Below are 19,602 nucleotides of genomic sequence, written 5' to 3'. Positions count from 1 at the left end.
GCAGAGGACAGGCTGCTCATTGGACAGGACAGAGGGGGCGGGACTCGGCTAAAGATGACCTGTCTATTTTGGCACGGTGATGGAATACTTGACCTAGAGGGAGAGCTAAAGATTTAGTAGAGGTGTCATCAATTGGAAGGGACAAAATGCCCACTTTAAATTATGCATTTAGCAGGGCCACTGTCTTCTGTGTGACAGAATGGGCTTCGAGAAATGTTTTACAGCTCAGGGAAAGAAGTTGGTGGAGTTCACTTTTTGCCGAAAATATAATGATAATATGCTTTGAACCAAATATACCCTTTTTAACCATTATCCAATATCTCAATCAACCTTAAGATTCCAATAAAAGTTATTATCAACAGAAGAGCATTAATTATTTAATTTTGAACCTTACAACCTTAAGTTTCACTGAACAAAGGTTAATTAAACACGTCCACTCATTAACATTTGGAGGCGTTAAAAAGCTTTGCACAAAAATATTTTTATTAAATAATATTGTTTTAAATTGTTTTTGGACACATGACCAATGCATTAGTGTATATTGTCTATCTGTTTTTAAACGTGCACCACATCCCAGGTAGCATTCCAATACCCTCCGGGCAAAACGATTTTTAGAGTAAACCCTTTGCAAATATTTGAGCTCCAGGCACATGGGGGACATCAGTGGCTTTGCACTTTAGAAGAAGATTGAAGAAAATGACACAATCATCTGTGAGGTGTTAAAAGGTTTACTGTAAAGGCTTCGTTGGTACCCCCCCCCCCCCCCCGGCTAGGATTAAAGTGACTGTAGATAACAGAGTTCAAACGCTGTAGTGTCGCCCTTTCAACCAATCCCGTCTAATTACCGCCTTAACTTTGACTCCCCCAGCGGAGACATCACCTCCACGACACAAACAATCTCTTTGGGATTTCTCCTCTTTCATTAAGCTGTGAACGCGGGGCAGACCGTCAGAGGGATGTTATTGGTTGGCGGTTTAACGCATTGTACGCACTAAATGTCACAAAGCGATTGGCTCGATGCCCCCGCCCTATCGGCGGCGAGATGGTGAGATAAGACTAATCCCGGCGCCTGATTGGCTGAGAGCGGCTGCGGTGGGCGGGGCTCTACGCTCGGGACAGGATGAAAGACTTTGGGGTGCCCCGGTGGTTCGCCGGGTAGAGCGCGTACTATTAAGGCCCACTCCTTACCGCAGGCGGGTTCGATTCCTGCCCGTGGTCCTTTGCTGTATGCCTTCCCCTCTCTCTCCCATACAATCCTGACTTACTCTACAATAAAAGGATTAAACCTTCAAAAATAAATCCAAGACTTTGGAGGTACTTTGCCGCGGAACCCCTGGATAGCGAATCGACGCCATAGCACATGTAAATAACAATGGGTGTCTGAGGTGACTGAACAGGGCAGAGTGACAGCCCCGTATTGGAGTTCAGGATTGGCTAATTGATGATTGGTGTTTATGTTGCACTCCATCCTGATTGGCCCACAATAATAGTTTTAAAGGGGTGATATCATGCCACCAGGTGTGAGTGTGATAAGCCGCTTATCTGTCCATCATACATCTAGGCGGACACTTATGATGTCACTAAGGCACAGGGAAAGGCAGGTTTTCAAACGGCTTATAATGCGTAATCACACTTGCACCTGGTGGCATGATATCAACCTTTTAAAGCCCATTGGTCCAATGGCTTCAAGGCTGTTGGTAGTCCAGAGCGGCCTGGGAACCAGACAAATCTGCAAGCTCATCACACCCGTATATCTAACATGATATGTTTGATATGATGATGAGAGGGGCTCATTTCTGAAAAACTTAGAAAATTAGCCAGACAATGTTTGGCTAATTGCAGGGCCTTACCTTACCCTACCATGCACTACTAACAATGTGTAAAGTATGTTTACTAGCAATCTGTACAAAATCTATAGCTTACAAGCAATCACACAGACATCATATGCACATCAGGCGACCCCAAGGTTGGGAAACGCCGTCTAAACCAAAATAGTGTGTGTCACACACCAGGAGAGACAAGGTCGGAGCCTAAGGGCCAGTCGGATGGCCACTAGAGTTCAGTTCCCAGGAGTCCCATTAGACACTTCAGCCCCAATCCAATGGTGGCAGGAAACGATGAGTCAGACAGGCCGTGGTCGTGGTAGCCAGCCAGCCCTGGCCCTAACCTCCTCCGTCAAAATGTCATTTAAAAGAGTCCAATTTTGGAACTCTAAAGTATGATGAACGTGAGGTGCATGGCAAAGTGATCATCTTTAAAGGGCAATATTTCTCAGGCTTAAAGAAATTTTAAAATAATGGCTTTCTGCTTAAAAAAGTGGCAGACACTACAAAAAAAAACAAATCGATGTAGGCCTACAAAATAGCGAATCCTCCAACGACACCGAATAACCAGCCTCGGTACAGTGTGTTCAACCTGCGCCACATCCATTCTTAGCCCTATAACCCCGTCCGTCATTGCCATTTCCGCCCAATCAATCCAGCTTTGCTTGAGCCATTAAGTTTGCTCCGACCATTAGCAGCTGGCCGTGTTCACGCCTTGGTGGAACCCGAGTCTTTACAAGTTGCTGCATCCAGACATGTCTGATCCGATCTCTATCAGAGCGGTCCCGCTGGACGTGACCCAGCTGGCTGATCGTCTCCCGCGGGCCGTCGTAATAAATCCAAATCAGTGTCGCGACGGCGCAGACCTGCGGGAGAACGCTGTAGAAAGGAGAGTCGAGGTTGCAAGCACGTGACAGCGCGCGCCCATACACGGTCAAGCAGAGAGTGTAGAACAGAGCACGGCTGTCATGTGTGAATATCGGTGCGTGTTCACGTGCGAGTTCGACACCATTCATCGGAACGATCGACGAGTAGTGTGGACGTCGACGTCGGGTAGACGGAGAGATGAGACGGGTACAGGGAGATGGGGACAGATTTAGGTAGATAGAGACAGACGAGGAGAGCAAACGATGCAGAGTAAGACACAGACAGCAGGAACAGGAAGATAGAGACAGACATACAGGGAGATGGAGATACACAGGGACATACAGAGAGATACATGGAGGGAGGGAGGCAGGGAAATACAAGCTGAGACATTCAAATACAGATAGATTAGACACACAGAGATAGAGGAAGATGCAGGGAGGCAGATACAGTGAGATGGAAACAGGAAGACGACAACAGGCAGATACAAGGAGAGAGACATAAATGAAGGTGAACAATTGTTAAATTCAATCCGAAAAAATATTTAAAAAGACCCCACTGCATCTCTCAAATGTTGACGTGATGATTCACTCCACCTCCAGCACCGTCCGTCAGGGTGTGGGCGGGGGGTGCTGTATGATGTTGAACATCATACGTTCCTCCACAGCAATTCATCTTCCCCAGGTCTCTTCTCACTTACACTTCCAGACGATGTCTCGTCTGATGTACGGCAGACTTCACCTGTCTGAGCCATCAGGTCGCCTCACTTCTCTCCTGCCAGGACGCGACTCAAGAATAAAATCATCCAGTCGTCAACCATTCTGTTGGATTGACACTTTTACTGACATTTTTGTGTAGAAGGCGCTTTTAAACTAAGTGACTTGCAAGAGAGAAAGATTACTGGTTTAGTGTATCTGGTGTACTAATACAATAAACAGCATGTTCTCCATCACTTCCTTTTAGCCAAGGAACACTCCAAAGTGAACACAAGTCGAGAGTTGAATGGTCGGTCAAAAGAGTCGCCATCTCATGATAATTGCAAACCTGGAATGAGGTAATTGTCGGAGCTTGAGATCTGTGGAGTGTCTTCATGTAAGGAGAGCTACAGAAGGCCCATGTTGAGATTCCAATTAACTAGAATAAAAGCTATGATATGAATAGAAATGAGCCAGATTAGGCTTTTACTTTAAATGTAATCTGAATCTACGGTTAATCTATCCTAAAACAAAACTGCTGCATGACGTCACAAGCTGTTAAAAAATTACGACAAAGGCTTTTAAATAAACAAGGACAGAATACGACGGTAGTAAGTGAGTGTGACATTTCAAAATGACTTGGGCGTAGATCTTAGAAGTAGTGTTTTTTTATTTTCTGGCATGATGTCCATCTTTGTAATACATTAAAGATTTCTGATCTGCGGTTTGTTTCTCTCGTCTCTTTCCATCTTAAAAGTGAAGGACCATGATTCCTGTGTAATGGCACCGTAAAGCAATACCTTTAAAAAAAACATTGAAAACAAACTTTAAAAAGAACACATTAGCCGGGATACGGCAACGATATGCGCTTTAGTAACCACTCTGCTACGATAAAACCACACGAACAATGCCCACGCAAGTCCTTGGAAGAAATGTAAAAAAAAAAAATCGGTAACAAGGAACATCAATTTTTTTTTATAAGTCAACAATAATATTAAGTTAAATATGCCATTACACGTGAATCAATAGAATATGAAAACAATAGCGGACCGAGGGCTCTCTCTCCACTAGACTAGTGACAGACCAAGTCGTCACACAGCTATCGGACGAGGGCTAAAGTAAAACGCTTCTCTTCGTCCTTCTGTGATAAAAAAAAAAACATCCATCTGACATAAGAGTAAAAAAAATTAAAAGAATCAAGACACACGTTTGTTCGTTCAAGACACCGTTACACGTCCAGGAGGGCGGAACAACCAGACGTGACACAATGTCAACATCATGCCAAAGTAAACGCTGCAAAACACACACCCTCCGCAGGAGTTAAAAACAGTTTCACAGGCAACACAGGCGTTTCAAAGGCATGTTAACCCCCCCCCCCCCCCCACCCCTAAATATGCCTCTTGAAAAACAATAATAAAAAATAACAATATACACAGTTATGTTGTCCGATAGTGTGAGTGTCCAGGAAACATCTTTTTCCGTCCCATGCGCTTAAATGTCCATCGTTCGCACAAGTCCTCCATTTTGAACCGTTTCTTTTGCTGCAAAGAGACACTCGACAATTCGTAGTGGAGAAGACATCCCGAAAGAAAAAACATAAAACAAGGTCTCTGTTATGTACATAAATTCTTTTTAAAACAGCTGTATCATCCAGTTTGGGTTGTGGGCGACCAAACAAAAAATTGACATATCCGAGGTGAAGAAAAAACAATTGTGGTTCTGCTTCTAAAAGCCCCAAGGATCTAGACATTGCCTCTGAGTGATTTCCTCTCTCGCCGCGACGCTTTCATGGTATAGTTTATTTATTGAAAATGTATTGCACTAAAAATGCAGACTTGAGCTGGAACAGAGAGTGGGAGGGTAGCGTCACAAGGTTCTCACACACACACACACACACACACACACACACACACACACACACACACACACACACACACACACACACACACACACACACACACACACACACACACACACACACACACACACACACACACACACACACGGAAGGAATAAGCAAAGTTTGGTTAACCAACCAACAGACGGACGGACGGACTTGAACGAGGGTCAAGGGTCACTGATCACATGACCAAAAACGTGTCACGTGCAATCACTTTCACATACAAAAGCTTGACCAGAGGTGTTTGGTGCTACAGCGAAGGATCCTTGAAGTCACATGACATCTCTTTCTGGCCAGCGGCTCGGAGCGTCTCCATGACGAAGACACAATGGATGACCTTTAGGGGTCCAGGTGCTTGCCCTTCGGTTATGGGGCGAGGTGAGAGGTGAGAGGTATGTGTGTGTGTGTGTGTGTTCGAGGGAGATGGAGAGCAGATCTAGGACACGTTTTGCTTAAACGGTGGGAAAGCTGAGATGCTAAGGGGAGTGCAGGCGAATGGAGTCTCATACGCCCCTCCCTTCTCCCCGGTGTCTCTATAGGGCGCTCCGACTGGACGTCGGCCGCTCAGTGTGGAGCCGTCACCCCCCCACCCCCCCGTGGAGGGCTGGGGGGGGGCTCAGACGCAGGTGCCCTGGTGGGCCGGCGGGTGGGCCTTGCGGCTCTTCAAGCCCAGGGTCTTGTCCTTGAAGTCCGACGTCTTGACCTGAGAGATGTCTATCAGCGCGCTGGCCACCGTCACCCCTGGGAGGAGACAAGAGACGCAGAGACTTTATCCAGGTTCTGTACGGACATCAGTCACAGAGCAGCAGTCAAACAGGAACCCCCAAAGAAACGTGCATTTATTTATTTCTGATTGATTTGATTAATTTATCCGACACCTCTCACAAAGCCGTGACAAAAAAACGGATTCAAACAAAAATTTTACCAAAAAACCGAAACCGAAAAGGGGAAGTTTATTTCTGTTGATTATTATTTATTCTTCCGACACCAGACGCAGAGCGGCAGTCAGAGCGATTCGACAAAGAACCAACCGACCGTTCCCAGATTCCGCCCAGAGGCTGAGGATTTAAATCCAGCGGCTGCATAAACGATTTCAAACGGAAAGGGCTAACCATAAAACGACACGCATAACTTGTGGCAATGGCGTTGTGTGTGTGTGCTCGTGTCTAGCCCGGGGTTTGTTTAGTTTGGTCGATTCTGCGGCAGCAGCTGTCAGCGGGGGGAACAGCAGCAGCCTCTGTGGTTCCGCTGCCTCTCCTAGGGTCGTAAACGCATCGCAACGTCCTGCAGAGCGCTAGCTAGCGTCAGCAGGGCTACACCGTCAGCAGGCTGGATCGGACCCTCCCCTAGCAGCCCCATGCTGGCGAGGGGGGCCTTTGGCTACAAATTGCTAGCGGTCCGGAGCTAGTAGTGCTAGCTGTTTGTTGCCATGTAGAACTAGCTGTCAGTCGGTAGTAGCAGTTGCTGTCTATGGCATGGTGACAAAAAGACAGCCCATCATATTGGTCACTGCCAATTATTGGCTAAATGCAAATGTGTATTTGTGCGTGTGTGCGTTTGAATGAGTGTCTTTGTGTATTGTCTTTAAGCATCAGTGGTTTCCTGTTTGTTCCTGTGTGTGTGTGTGTGTGTGTGTGTGTGTGTGTGTGTGTGTGTGTGTGTGTGTGTGTGTGTGTGTGTGTGTGTGTGTGTGTGTGTGTGTGTGTGTGTGTGTGTGTGTGTGTGTGTGTGTGTGTGTGAATGCGTTCTGCTCTGGTAACTCTGGCCCTGCTCCCAGTGAAGGGCCTCTCAGACAAACGGTCTGAACCAGAGCGTGTCATTGGCTGCTACAGCCAGGTGGGCGGAGCTTGCGCACCAGGGAATTAACCCCTAAATAAAGTGTTCCCTGCAGCCTCGACGTCAGAGTTGTCTGACGAACGGAGATAACGCAACCCATCATCACAGAGACCACAAGACACACACACACACACACACACGCACACACACCCCGCTCCCACCCATGGGTGGTGACAGCTGGTATCTAGCTACATGAGGACCTGATTGAAACCCACTGATTCACGGTGCGACGGTGGCGTGCCAGATCACCTCCGGTCGCGGCCCCGGTTCGGAAGGCCAGCGGAGCGGAAACTCTGTGTGTGTCTGGGTGCCGTTTGGTGCCGCGCTGGCATCTCTGTGCGAGTACGTGGGTATCTGTGTGTGCGTGGGCGCGCATACAGCTACGTGTTTGTGTGTCTCTTATCTGCTCACGTCTCCTTTCATTCCATTTCATTAAATGCGTTTTTGTTCTTTTTTTTTTAACAAGAGTTTGAGTCACTTGATGGGAGCTCATCCCGGTGGACGCGAGTTCCCGTTGCCCCCAGACTACATCGACAGACGCGTCGGTGCCGACACCAGTCAGACAGAACAATACCAAGGTTCATATGGAGAGCTATTACGGTAGGAAATCTGCCAGCATTACCTCCGCACTCCGAAGCGCTAAACCGCTTCCTTCACAACGTGTTAAAGAGCCACACCATTAGGTGGGACTCGAAGAGCTCTTTAACTTTATACGCCTGAGATGACCGCACGGGCAGCCTAGTGCTAAGTCTCTGTCGTCCTCTTCAGTTGATTTTATGACTAATTTATGTCAGACTCGCGTCTCGTGTTGAGCGGAAAGGTCGTTTGATAACCACCGGCGCTGAGTGTGCTTTTAGCACCACGGAGGACGTAAAGTGTTGTCGGGCAGGAAGGGAACAAACAGCAGTCATCACAATCTGCTGCTACGCCGCTCGCTAGCATTAATGAGACTTTAGCTTAGAGGCTAATGGTGGGAAAGTGGATGACGCATCGCCATGCACACAAACACATTTACAATCACAGCAATAAGATAAAGAAGGTTGTGAAGTCCACCTTTCTTTTGTCTTTGTGTTTGAGGTAAAGCTGTTTGGAGGTCTTGCAACTCTAGAGAGTCACGCTGCAAACAACATCAGCCTTGATCTTCGTGATTTAAAATGTTCATTTGCACGACTTGGGTCGGAAATATGATTTTTTTTAATGGAAATTGTATTTAAATTAAAATATGTTTGATCGATTCAATTTAGTAAATCTATGTTTAAATATGGATGACCCCAAACATGCCAAAGAAATGTGAGATAAATGAGTCGCTAATCGGGCTTAGTATCTCTGCATGTGTCGGGTCAGTCTGTATAGCCCTTATTCCCAGTGAGCCTCAAAGGGCTTTACAGGACATGTGTTTCATGATACCCCATTGTCCTAGCACCCACAAGGGCAAATAAAAGTCTTTAAGAGGAACCCTTGGGAAGGCACGCAGAGTGAGGGATCCCTCCAACCAGTGGCAGTTGGAGTGCAAAGGGTGTGTGTGTGCGTGTGTGTGTGTGTGTGCGTGTGACTCCTCACCAGACTGTCCGGGGGGTGGGAGGCCGAGGGGCCCTGCGGGGAGCTTCACCAGGACTGTGAGGACGGCCGCCTTCCCCCCGAGGCACGGCTCCACGGCGATGGGCTTGGGAGGGCCCTGGGAACCAACGGAGGGGGACGCATTAACACATACCAACGCAAACCAATACACACACAACCACAGATCTGATAAATGTTATTTTGAGTAACTGGGTAACAAAGTCAAATCCGATAACTGTTATTTGATTGGTAGCATCGTCAGACACAGAAAAGAGTTCTAGTCCTAGTAATCAAGGTAGTTCGACACGCTTAGCGAAGGAGGACAATTCATTTTAAAGTCGTTTGTTCGTGTTCTGTGATATTGGTATTTGCATGTGTTGATGTTTGAATATGTGTGTTTGTATGCATGAGTGCATGCATACATTTGTGTGTGGATGGTGTATGGGGGGGGGGGGCATATCTGTGTAGAAAGCACATTTATAACTCAGCAGACAGGTAAACACAGACGAGCCTGCTCAGTCTGACCCTGTGAGTCGCCCAGGAGCCATAAAGCATGATGGCGCGCCAAATGGAGAATGCTCACACCTTGAAATGGAAATATCCATAATTCATCGTCAGCAGCGGCATCCCACTTTAAACTCCTCTCGTCATGCCAGAATTATATCACCCCGCTAAAGGACAAAGTCGCTAATGAAACGCACGTAGAGCAAATACTTCTGAGCTGTTCTTTGCCAGATTACATCATGGAGGTGGACTTTATTATTTTTTTCTTTAGAATACAATGACAGGACTAGAACTTCAAATGAAAGAATCATTTTAAAACCTGGGCAACATAATAAAACTGACAATAAATTGAGGTCAGAATAAAGTTTTCAACAAATAGTTAAAAGTTGAAAAACACTGACTTTTGACAAATTGCATAATGAAAATTAGCAATAAAGTCCAAATTGAATTCCCGGATTTGAACCAAGAACCTTCCACCAGCAAGCAAACCTATTCTAAACAGTTTCTCAAGACTTTTTTCCAAAATGGCGACAGCCCGACCCCAGCGTTCTCCGCGCCTGGGGTACGGATCAACTCCAAGACGAGCTGCAATTAACGTGTCACACGCCTCCCTAATTACAGCCACAGAAACCCTCAGTCAACCTTGCTTCATACGTTTGAAAAAAATAAATAAAATCGGACTGAAAAACCATGGACCCAAAAACAAAGGAACTCTCAACCGTCACCAAGCGCTGGTACGATCCAGACACCTTTAAAGAGGTACAGCACCCTTTACCAAAACATTATTCACTTTGCCACAGGCTAGACGGTTGGCAATTTATATTAAATAACTTAAATTAGCTGAAAATGTTTGCCACTGGAATGAATTCCCTGCACATCTGATAATGTACAATCGGAAGAGTGTAAAATATGCAATATATGGCCACCATTACCATGAGGTGATCCAGACTACAAACACTGTGGGTAGTTTTTGAAAATCAAATTAACTCCTCTATTCGAAGGCCATCAATGCACAAGAGGTGTGATGTGACATCCGTGTGGGGAGAAATAATCAATATTTCCCAAGAATTCAAGCTGTAACTTAACGTAGTGGCTAGTGGTGTTCTGCTTACACCCAGAAGTGTATTGAATTGGATCCCCATGTCCGTAGCATACTTATATTGAGCCCTGAACCCTTCCAACTTGTCCTTCTGGATAAAAGTGCCTCTCAGATGACTTCAGGCAAAAACTGTGTGTGTCTTAAAGTGGTCCCGGTAACAGCAGGTGAAGGAGGCAGCAGCCAGGTATTCCGTCACCAAACTCCACGTGGCGTCTCCTCCAGAGTACCGATAAATATGTAAGTGCCCGACTCACAAAGCACTCTGGGAGGAGGGGCCGCACGCCAGCCCCTCTCCGCCGCCAGCCGCTCCCTTAATCAGCACTGAGTGGCTTCTCATTTGCTAACCGTCGCAGAGGCGGCGCTCTCTCTCGCTGGCCCGCGGAGGCTACTCTATCGCCCGCTGATCCTACACTCTTGCTCGCCCGCTGAGATTACTCTCTCGCTCGCCCGCAGAGGGTACTCTCTCGCCGGCGGCGGAGGCTACTCTCTCGCCGGCGGCGGCCCTGGTAATGCCGGGTGCCTTGCTCTAGTGTCCCCGTTGAAGCAGGTTGAAAACGCCGGATAAGACGCACGGCTATGCAGTCGTCTTGCTAAAAGATGGGGGCAAGGATGCTTCTTTTGTCAACATAAACTTAACAGCGCACGGAGGGATTAGCAATATGAGCCAAATGAGGCCGAAAGCATGGCCTCATGTTTGGATGAGTGCTTTTCAAATACCAACCTAAGAAATAAAGAGGGTGAGAGGGAAGGGGGAGGACAAACGGTCACTGGTGACAATAACGGTAAACAGTCCCGGCTTTCATTTCCATCGCAGAACGGAGGAGGATCAATGGAGGACGGAGGCAGGCGGACGAGGAGCAGGCAGGGGAACACAACAGAAGAGGAGGAGGAGGAGGAGGAGGAAGAGGGAGACTGGAGGGTGACGAGGCGTGGCCGAGCGTAGCAGAAACAAAAACAAAAGATCACCAATCTAGCCGGTCGGCTCGTTCTAGGCAAAGAGCGAATTTATCTTCAGACCCCACTGGGGAGGGTCTAACCTTTCATGGTTCTACGCCCATTTAAATGGCTGTTTTTGTGTTTATTTACACAAAGGGTTGGATTCGCATAAGTGGATTGACTTTGGGCAGTTCAAATAAATTCAACCTGAAGAAACAGTCATATTGTAGATGTTTCTAGAGGTTGGAGGTTTGACTCTTTTGCATGTCAACACTTTTTATCGACGAGATGGCTGGAAACTGAAGCCACTGTTCAATTGTGACGTAACTTTAGATCCACACCAGGAATCGGCATGTATCGTAACACCAGCCATTAAAGCACCACAGTCGTACGAGAGCAGTGGCTGGCGTGAGGTGTGAGGTGGGGTAGGGTTTGGGGGTTTGGGGGTGACTGTACGTCAGTGATGCCGCCGTTGTTTAGCCCAATTAATTTCCATGACCTGTTTGCCGTCTGTTTCCAGGCATCTGTGAAAGGTACACTCTCTCCCCATCTCCAGGTGCCCCCGCGTTTCAAACCACCGCTGTCACGCAAAGGACAATTTGACGGCACGCCATTCCAGGCCCACCCGAGTGGTCCCGCTAATGAAGCTGAATGTAGGCCGTGTTCGTACGCGCGCACGGCGGACGCTCTGCCGCGGGGGGGGGGGGGGGGGGGGGTTGGGGCTGTAACCCCTGCACGCATCACTGAGTGAAGCATCATTAGATCCAGCCCGGGCCCCGAGAGGTAGCCCACCGCCGGCCCCCCAATCAGCAACACGCTGCTACGTCATCTCCATTGGAGCCTGGCAGCGCGGTGACAGCGAAATGGCGCCTTTTTGACGTTAATTATACTTAAATCTCCAAGCCTGTCGCTGGCATAGCTATTTATGGTTATAAGTGTGTGGTTCACAAAGGTACGGCTAATAGGATTTTCTAAGAAAAGGGCTTTGAATTGATTCAAAGCCCTTTCTGCAGAGGACTGCGCCGTGGTACGTCCACTTTACTCTCAGTGGCGTTATCGCTGGTAGTGATTTTTATGATACCGCTGATCATTTCGATTATACACCCCCTTGAACTCGTACACGAGTACGAGTTCTCCACGTTTCACTTCACTGCTCGTGTACTCACGTACGTGTTCGTATGATTGTGCACCAATTTGCCCTACTTGCCTCCAAGGTGTTCAGAGGCAGGTCATGAAGGGAGCATGTAGTGTAACTACTACAGCCTGTGTGTCCTTAGGAGGCCTACACACATTGGAGATCTAACCCGATAACTGCCCCACCCCCCAAAACATGTCTGGAATGCTGGGATTAGGTCCTTCAACTGTCTACTTTACAATGAACCAGAGGACACGAGACACTCTGCATCCAACGCAGCCTGCTCTCATTCATCTATTAACAACACACACACACACACACACACACACACACACACACACACACACACACACACACACACACACACACACACACACACACACACACACACACACACACACACACACACACACACACACACACACAGACACCCCTCCTGACAGGTATCATCCATCACGCTGGCCGTTCGTTAGCCGCTCCATATGTTGGACGCCCGACACAGTCAGGAGAGACATCTGTGTCAGGCAGAGCTGCGTTCTGATTGGCTGAAAAGCAGCGGCCATATCTGGGGAGGGACGGGTGTGGTGGTGTCCGAGGGGCCGGGGGCTGAGCCTCCAAATCAGGGAAACGGGCACCGATCTGCGTGCTCAGGCCAAAGTGGACGTGGACGGAGCCAGCGGAGGCAGGGGGGGGACCAGTTCTGGGTTAATGACGGCGGGAGGAGGGGCAGCTTTAAGCCTTCTTGAAACTTTCTTCATTGATATCATCGTCTTTGGATACTAATCCCATGACGGCACAAAGCGTCCCATCAAAGTATCTGAACACACGACGCACGCCCACGGACGCCCACTTTAATTCAGTTAACTCTAAGACACAAACAAAGGGGCTAGCCAAACCCTCGTCAGCTTGCTTTACCCTCAAGACGTCAGGCATTGACTGCAGCACGGTGGTGTCAGCGCTAATGCCAACACGGCTGCCATCGCCGCGCCAGTGGAGCAGAGGAATCCACGCCGCGAGCGAGCTTGGCAGCGGCGTCCTCATTGCCATTAACCGACATTCTAAACAACTAAACGACGCCAGATGCTGGCTCAATTAACCGCCATAAAAGAGAACCAGGCCTTGGCTTCGTATGGTCACCTTGAGTTAGAGCCAGGGCAATGATGGCGCTGTACTGGGTCCAACATACACATATACAGCTAGAGCGCAGACGGCTATGGAACTGCCTTCTGCCTTTCCTCAATAAAAAGAGCCCCGCGCATGAGCATACTAATAAAGAGCGATAACCACAGACCCAGAGCCCTCCATGTAATGGGTTCTGGTACATGCTACTGAAATTACACACCGGTGTGATTTCAGAAGAAGAGGGGAACAAGTCAGTTATAGCAGGTTGTCTTCGGTTTAATTGCTAGGTTGTTTATTCAGTTCATTTATTTTAATTTGACGTACTTGCAAGAGATAATTATTTGAGGAAACCGTTAGTGGAAGATGTGGGTTGTAGACAACCAAAGAAAACCCTGGTTTACTGAAATTCGACCAACTCTACAACCCAATCGTTTGGTCAAAATAAATAATACAATTTTTTGTCATGATAGTATATAGACAACACACGTCGGAGTAGTCGATTTTGGGTCGAGATGGATGGCGCTTCGGTTCTTGCTAAGATGCCAATTCTGATATGTTCACATTCAAGTTTATCAAGTGTTGAACATGAAAGATATCCCAACATTTTTAGATGATTAGATGATCTAGATTATCTTCTGGATCACTTTTTTCGCCTCAATTTTATAAAATGCTGCCACACCGACGACTTCATTGTTTTGACCTCCTGTTTCAAAAGTCTATTTAGCCATACGATTATTAAAACAGAAACTACAGAGCCTTAAATTGTATTTTTACTTGTCTGCATTTGTCCCAGCCACCCGCGAAAATAAGGGACTTAGAAGCGCTTTTTTTCCTTAATGAAAGGATCACCAGTGGTTGATGAGAATTTGGACGAACAACCAATGGTTCAACCAACCAGACAGCCCTATGGAAGATGTCAATCCAATCGTACGACCCAAGAGCTTGGGAGGGACTTATTCACAGAAACTTTGGCTCCCTGTGGTTTGTGTTTCTTCCTGACTAACGGGAAACAGCAGTGACGGCAACAAGCTTTGAGCTGCGCTGAGGTTAAGTGTTCCGTTTGTTGCTTCAGCATCAGTGGAAGGATGTGAAGTTCTCCGAGTACCCTCACATACTTCATTTCCCGCCAAAAGCGTTAACCTTTGCGACGTGGCAGGTGCTCCATTATTCCCCAGCTAATCACTTGTTTACGGTCTAATATTTATGTAAAAGTGCCGTCACTTCACGCCTCGCGCAAGCTTTTGTGTCTCCTGGCAAGACGGGAGGCGGCCGCTTGATGAGAGAGACAACTAAGTGCTTTCAGGTGCGACTCTGCCACTTTACGTTTCACCCCTTCAGCCTCTCCGCGCCATCCTCCGCCATCCCATAATGCCTCTGGAGTGGTGCTCAGCGCTTTGCTAACAGCGAAACGCCGAGCCGTTGTGCTGCGGTTGCTTCGGTTCCCGCCGGTCGGAGGTTGGGGTGCTGCCTCGGGTGCGGAGCGACGAGGGGGAGCTCTTCTAAGTGCTCCAGAACAACGCTTTGTTTCTGCCGAGCTGTGATTCAGAGACTTTAGGTCTGTGTTCACGTACTTAAGCACTCCAGAGAAGTCTGTTGGAGTCAAACTGCTTTTGCGCTTACTAAAACTAAATGTTTGGCGATAGGCATTTCCGTATTGGGCTTTGCTTGCGAGGTCAGAAATGAATAAATCTGGACCCAAATCAAAGCCATTTTTGATGGTCATTGAGAATATAAGGTTGGGGGACGCATAATAACTCCACAAACCGGAGACTTGTGCCTTTGTTTGTGAGAACCCGATGCGGTTCCCTAGCTGGGCGCGTGGAAGGCGCTCTATGGATGAGAGTTGGCTACACTGGGCTGTGCAGCTCTGCTGTAGAGGATGCAAATGAAGCTGGCCCACGTCCATTATGCCCATGTCATGCCACTGAATTAACTGAATCAATCAAGCACCACCACCAGTGTCAACACAAGACACAGTGAATTGTGAATCTGGGATATTTCGTATCTCAGATTCATTGTATTTTATACACATTATCTGATGCTATAATTGGCTGTATTTTTCTGGAATTATGCCCTACATCCACAAATGTCCTCCCAATGTGTTCCCAACCTTACACTAATCGATTTGTGCATGTTAAATGACTTTGTGAACGTAGGTATTAAACAGGGGTTTACAAATGGTGAATGCGATACACCGACCGGCTCAGGGAATGAGCGACAGTAGGATGAGGAACGCGTTCGCCGGCTGATGATCATAATTCATTCAGGGCATTAACGTGATTAGGGTTTTTGAAAGTTATCATAACACCGTGGCAGATTGCTTATGTCCATTATTCTAATTACCTGGCGGTCATGCCTTGATATCCTCTCCCTGTGTCGGTCAAAGCCCTCGGTCTTACAACCGTAGGTGTACATTCACAGGCATAACATAAGATGTGTGTACATCACTGAAAAACGCCTTGGATGAACCCAAAATAAAGAATAGCAGAATATCTATGATTACGGTTAACCCCTTAATCCTTACTATACGTCTGATCAAAGGTAGGACTACTTTACAATGATTCTTTATAGCCTCCTTAATAGTACATCAAAATAGCTGCAAGCTTTTAGTATCATCTTCCTGAGTATCACCGCCTCACCTGCCATGACTTTTAAACAGCCGGCCCCGCATTGTAAATTGTTACGGTTAACTATTAAGTCCTCCAGCAGACGCTGTCATCCAGAGCGACATCCAGTGAATTCAGTATCAGATCCCCTAGCTGTCATTAAGGAACAGGTAGGGGATAGGGCATCTCGCTTAAGGATGCCTTCAGATAGGATGTGGCAATCGGGGCTTGATCCCATCACCTTTCGACTAGGAGTGAAACACCCTCAACACTGGACAAAATAATCAAACAACCATAAATTAATTACGTGTACGTATTCTGTGTCAAGTGTTTTACTCACGTCAATCAGGGGCTGCACCAGCTCAGTATGCTCCGCCCCCATCCCCAGAGCCACGGCAACCGAGGCGAAGGGTCGGCTGGCCATCTGCTGACGTTCCCTCATCAGTTGCTGGGAGGCAGACAGGAAACAGAAAGTGAGAAAGGAGGATGAGACCGTGTGATGGAGCATCATGTCAGTTACTTGGTATGGTTTTTATATCACACACACACACACACACACACACACACACACACACACACACACACACACACACACACACACACACACACACACACACACACACACACACACACACACACACAATCTAGTACTGTCTAATGAATGAATAGGTAACGTCGGCTTGAAAATAAACATTGACAGTATACACAACAAATGAATAGACGTATACATTTAGATATCTTTTTTGTATTGAGAAGCAATTTCTGAATATCCCTGAGCCATTGTGTACGGTGATGTCATGAACACAGGACTGCTAAGAGGGGTCTTGGAATCAATCCCCCCTGATTACGATGGTGAACCCAGCACTGGGCTAGCCTCGGCGGTGTCTTAGGCTCCCCATATTTTAACCCCTTCTCATTAAACACAGACTGAATTTGGGGATGTATTTATCCATTGCTGATCGGAGAGAACTAGATAACGGCTGCAGCGAGGTAGCTTCTGCGAAGGGGTGAACACGGGTTCAGTGAACTTCAGAAATCGAAAGTTGGCTCGTAAAAAAAGGAAAAAGAAAAGACCAAAAAGAAGAAGAAAGAAGAAGAAACGGCTCCCTCCATTATGCGTATGACAAGCAATTACTCAGTCATTGATTCACTGTCATCAGTATTCCAGAGGAGGCTGGTATTAAACACCCGTCGTGATCCCAGTCAGAACAGCGTCTTCACAACACCGCCCCGCATTGGAACCCAGGCCCCCCCCCCCGGGGGGCTTACAGAACAACAACTGTACACACACACACACACACACACAGACACACACAGCAGTCCCCACACATACACACATAACAGTCCACACACACACACACAACAGTCCACACACACACACACACACACACACACACACACACACACACACACACACACACAACAGTCTACACACACATAACAGTCTCTACACACAAACAAACACACACACACACGATACTAGAAGGAAAGGAGCTATGAAAGGGCAGCTGGAAGAAGAAAAAGGACCAGAGTCCGTTCTCAATAGGCCACGTGTGCGTTCATCTATACCCCCAGGTCTATTTTGGCACGAGGCAAAAAAAATAAAATACAAAATCAACAGGAGATATCAATATGGGAACAGTGCACAGCGATCTATAGCCTCCCATAGCTCAAGGACATGGGGGAGAGCTGGCCCACATTACACAAACACACGCATGTGACTTCTCTCTCGTGTGTGAGAGTTTACCGCTCATGGCGTTGGGTTTTTGTCTTGTAATTCACATCTTTTCTCCATTCGTTAAATTGAGCACCTATTGGTATGCAAGCTAATGATGCGATATTAGCTTTATTCATTCAGGGCTTTCATCCAGAGACATTTCAATACGAATGACCCTGAGAACAACATGTCGATAGAGGCCACATTCAGTCTGAAGACCGCTGTCGAGACGTGGAGGTACCAAGACCAGGGGAGAACGAATCCCCCCACCCCCCCAGGCCGTACACAAGCCCCAACCTTATGAGCCCTTAAAGATTGAGTTCACCCGGCGTTGAGCCGGGGGTTCAACAAAAATAAATAAAATAAAAACCCACTCCTGTTAGCTGGGATTGAGCAGAAAATGGCTCCTCTTGTTCCAGCGGCCTGATCGATACTGTAAAAACAACGAGGGCCGCACTTTCATCAGCCACGCAGCGGTCGGTCGATGGCTAAACATGCTGCCATTTTGCAGCCAAGGACACGCCTGATTGCTATTGGATTTGTGATGAGCCAGAGTCAGCGACATTAAGATCTCATTGTGCTCCGGATTAGCCCGGACAAGGAAGACATTTGAGCGGTGGCTGCAACACCTCACCAACTACTAGTGTTGGGTGATTGAGTGAGTGAATGGATTCCGAGGCAGTGATGCGAGGGTGAGTGCGTAAATAAACAACTTTATATCAAAGAACAGATAAGGGCATTTAGCCGTACGCCTCGACCACACTTCTTCACTGCTGCTAGATGTAAGGGAGTGTGTGAGGGGGTGAGTGTGTATGTGAGAAAGTGAGTGAATATAGTGCCAGGGAAAAGTGGTAAGGGCAAGTGTATGAATAAGTTAATTTACAGAAAGTGCAGAAAGATCTCTGGCCAGGGAACAAACCTCGGTAGCGCGGTCTCCAGAGGGTAAATGATAAAAACTGCTGCTTTGACAAGATTTATAGTTTAGTTCTCCAAGCAGGACTTGAATAAAACGAACAAATTTCACATTAAGCTTATTTTCCTTTGCCTGTATTGTTTTCTCTAACACCCCCCCCCCCTCTCCACAATGACACACCAAGGGTACAATGATTCAAGTGCAATACTGTTAAACCAATTCCTCTCGCTCGCTCTGGCCGGTGGAGGCAGCCATAAAAACAGGCAGTAAAGGCTGCTTAAGGAGCTTATTGCATTCACAATGAAAAGCTCACGTACTGAACCCACACAAGAGATCTGCACAAAAGGAGAAATCCCATAATTGCTGTGGCTATAATAGTGCAATGTATTGTGTTTGTTTAACAGAAACCTGTGATGGAGATATTCTGTGACAATCTTTCTGTGTTGCTGGTTCGTCCACGTTTTGATATCCTGCGCGACACCTACCTTGGGGTTTAGTATTTGTATCATTATAAACATATTATTCTACATTATTTTTGTACAATTATCTCTGTTGTCTTCACCAAGACTTCCCTCTACATAAGCTCTACAAGCAAATATTTTGCCCCTCAATCAGTAATTACTAATGTAACTTTCTAGATAATTACTTTTTCGGAAAATAACTTTCAGAATTATAGTTTCATTTCATTTCTTTTTATATTACAAAGCAGACTAATTTCTTGAGAAACGTTGGCAAATTACTACCGTGAAATTACAGCACTTTATTTAAAAAGCCACCCATCCCACAAACCCACTCCAGTCAAACCTGATCATTAAGGCAGAGTTAAATCCAAGACATTTGTTCCTATAAGTTCCATTTAAATGTGAGACAAACATGTCAAGCTTAGTTTCTCCAT

General features: G+C 46.9%; 1 protein-coding gene across 5 annotated transcripts in view; it reads right to left on the bottom strand.

Annotated features, from left to right (window-relative positions):
- Window positions 1-5,316: 5,316 nt before the first annotated feature.
- atrnl1b (attractin-like 1b) overlaps window positions 5,317-19,602 on the bottom strand; it is an 86,925-nt gene continuing 72,639 nt past the window's right edge. For 4 of the 5 annotated variants that reach the window (XM_056577371.1, XM_056577374.1, XM_056577372.1 and 1 more), the window contains 3 exons: window positions 16,418-16,525; window positions 8,679-8,793; window positions 5,317-6,023 (listed from right to left, as the gene is read on the bottom strand). In XM_056577371.1, the coding sequence (XP_056433346.1) occupies window positions 5,899-6,023; window positions 8,679-8,793; window positions 16,418-16,525 (348 nt within the window). In that variant the 3' untranslated portion in view covers window positions 5,317-5,898. Of the gene's footprint in view, window positions 6,024-8,678; window positions 8,794-16,417; window positions 16,539-19,602 lie in introns of all 5 variants that reach the window. The other variant, XM_056577373.1, reaches the window with a different exon arrangement.

Source organism: Gadus chalcogrammus, chromosome 18 (assembly GCF_026213295.1).
Source record: "Gadus chalcogrammus isolate NIFS_2021 chromosome 18, NIFS_Gcha_1.0, whole genome shotgun sequence".
Classification (NCBI taxonomy): Eukaryota; Metazoa; Chordata; class Actinopteri; order Gadiformes; family Gadidae; genus Gadus; species Gadus chalcogrammus.
Note: the sequence above shows the minus strand (reverse complement) of the source record. Positions and strands in the feature narration are given on the sequence as shown.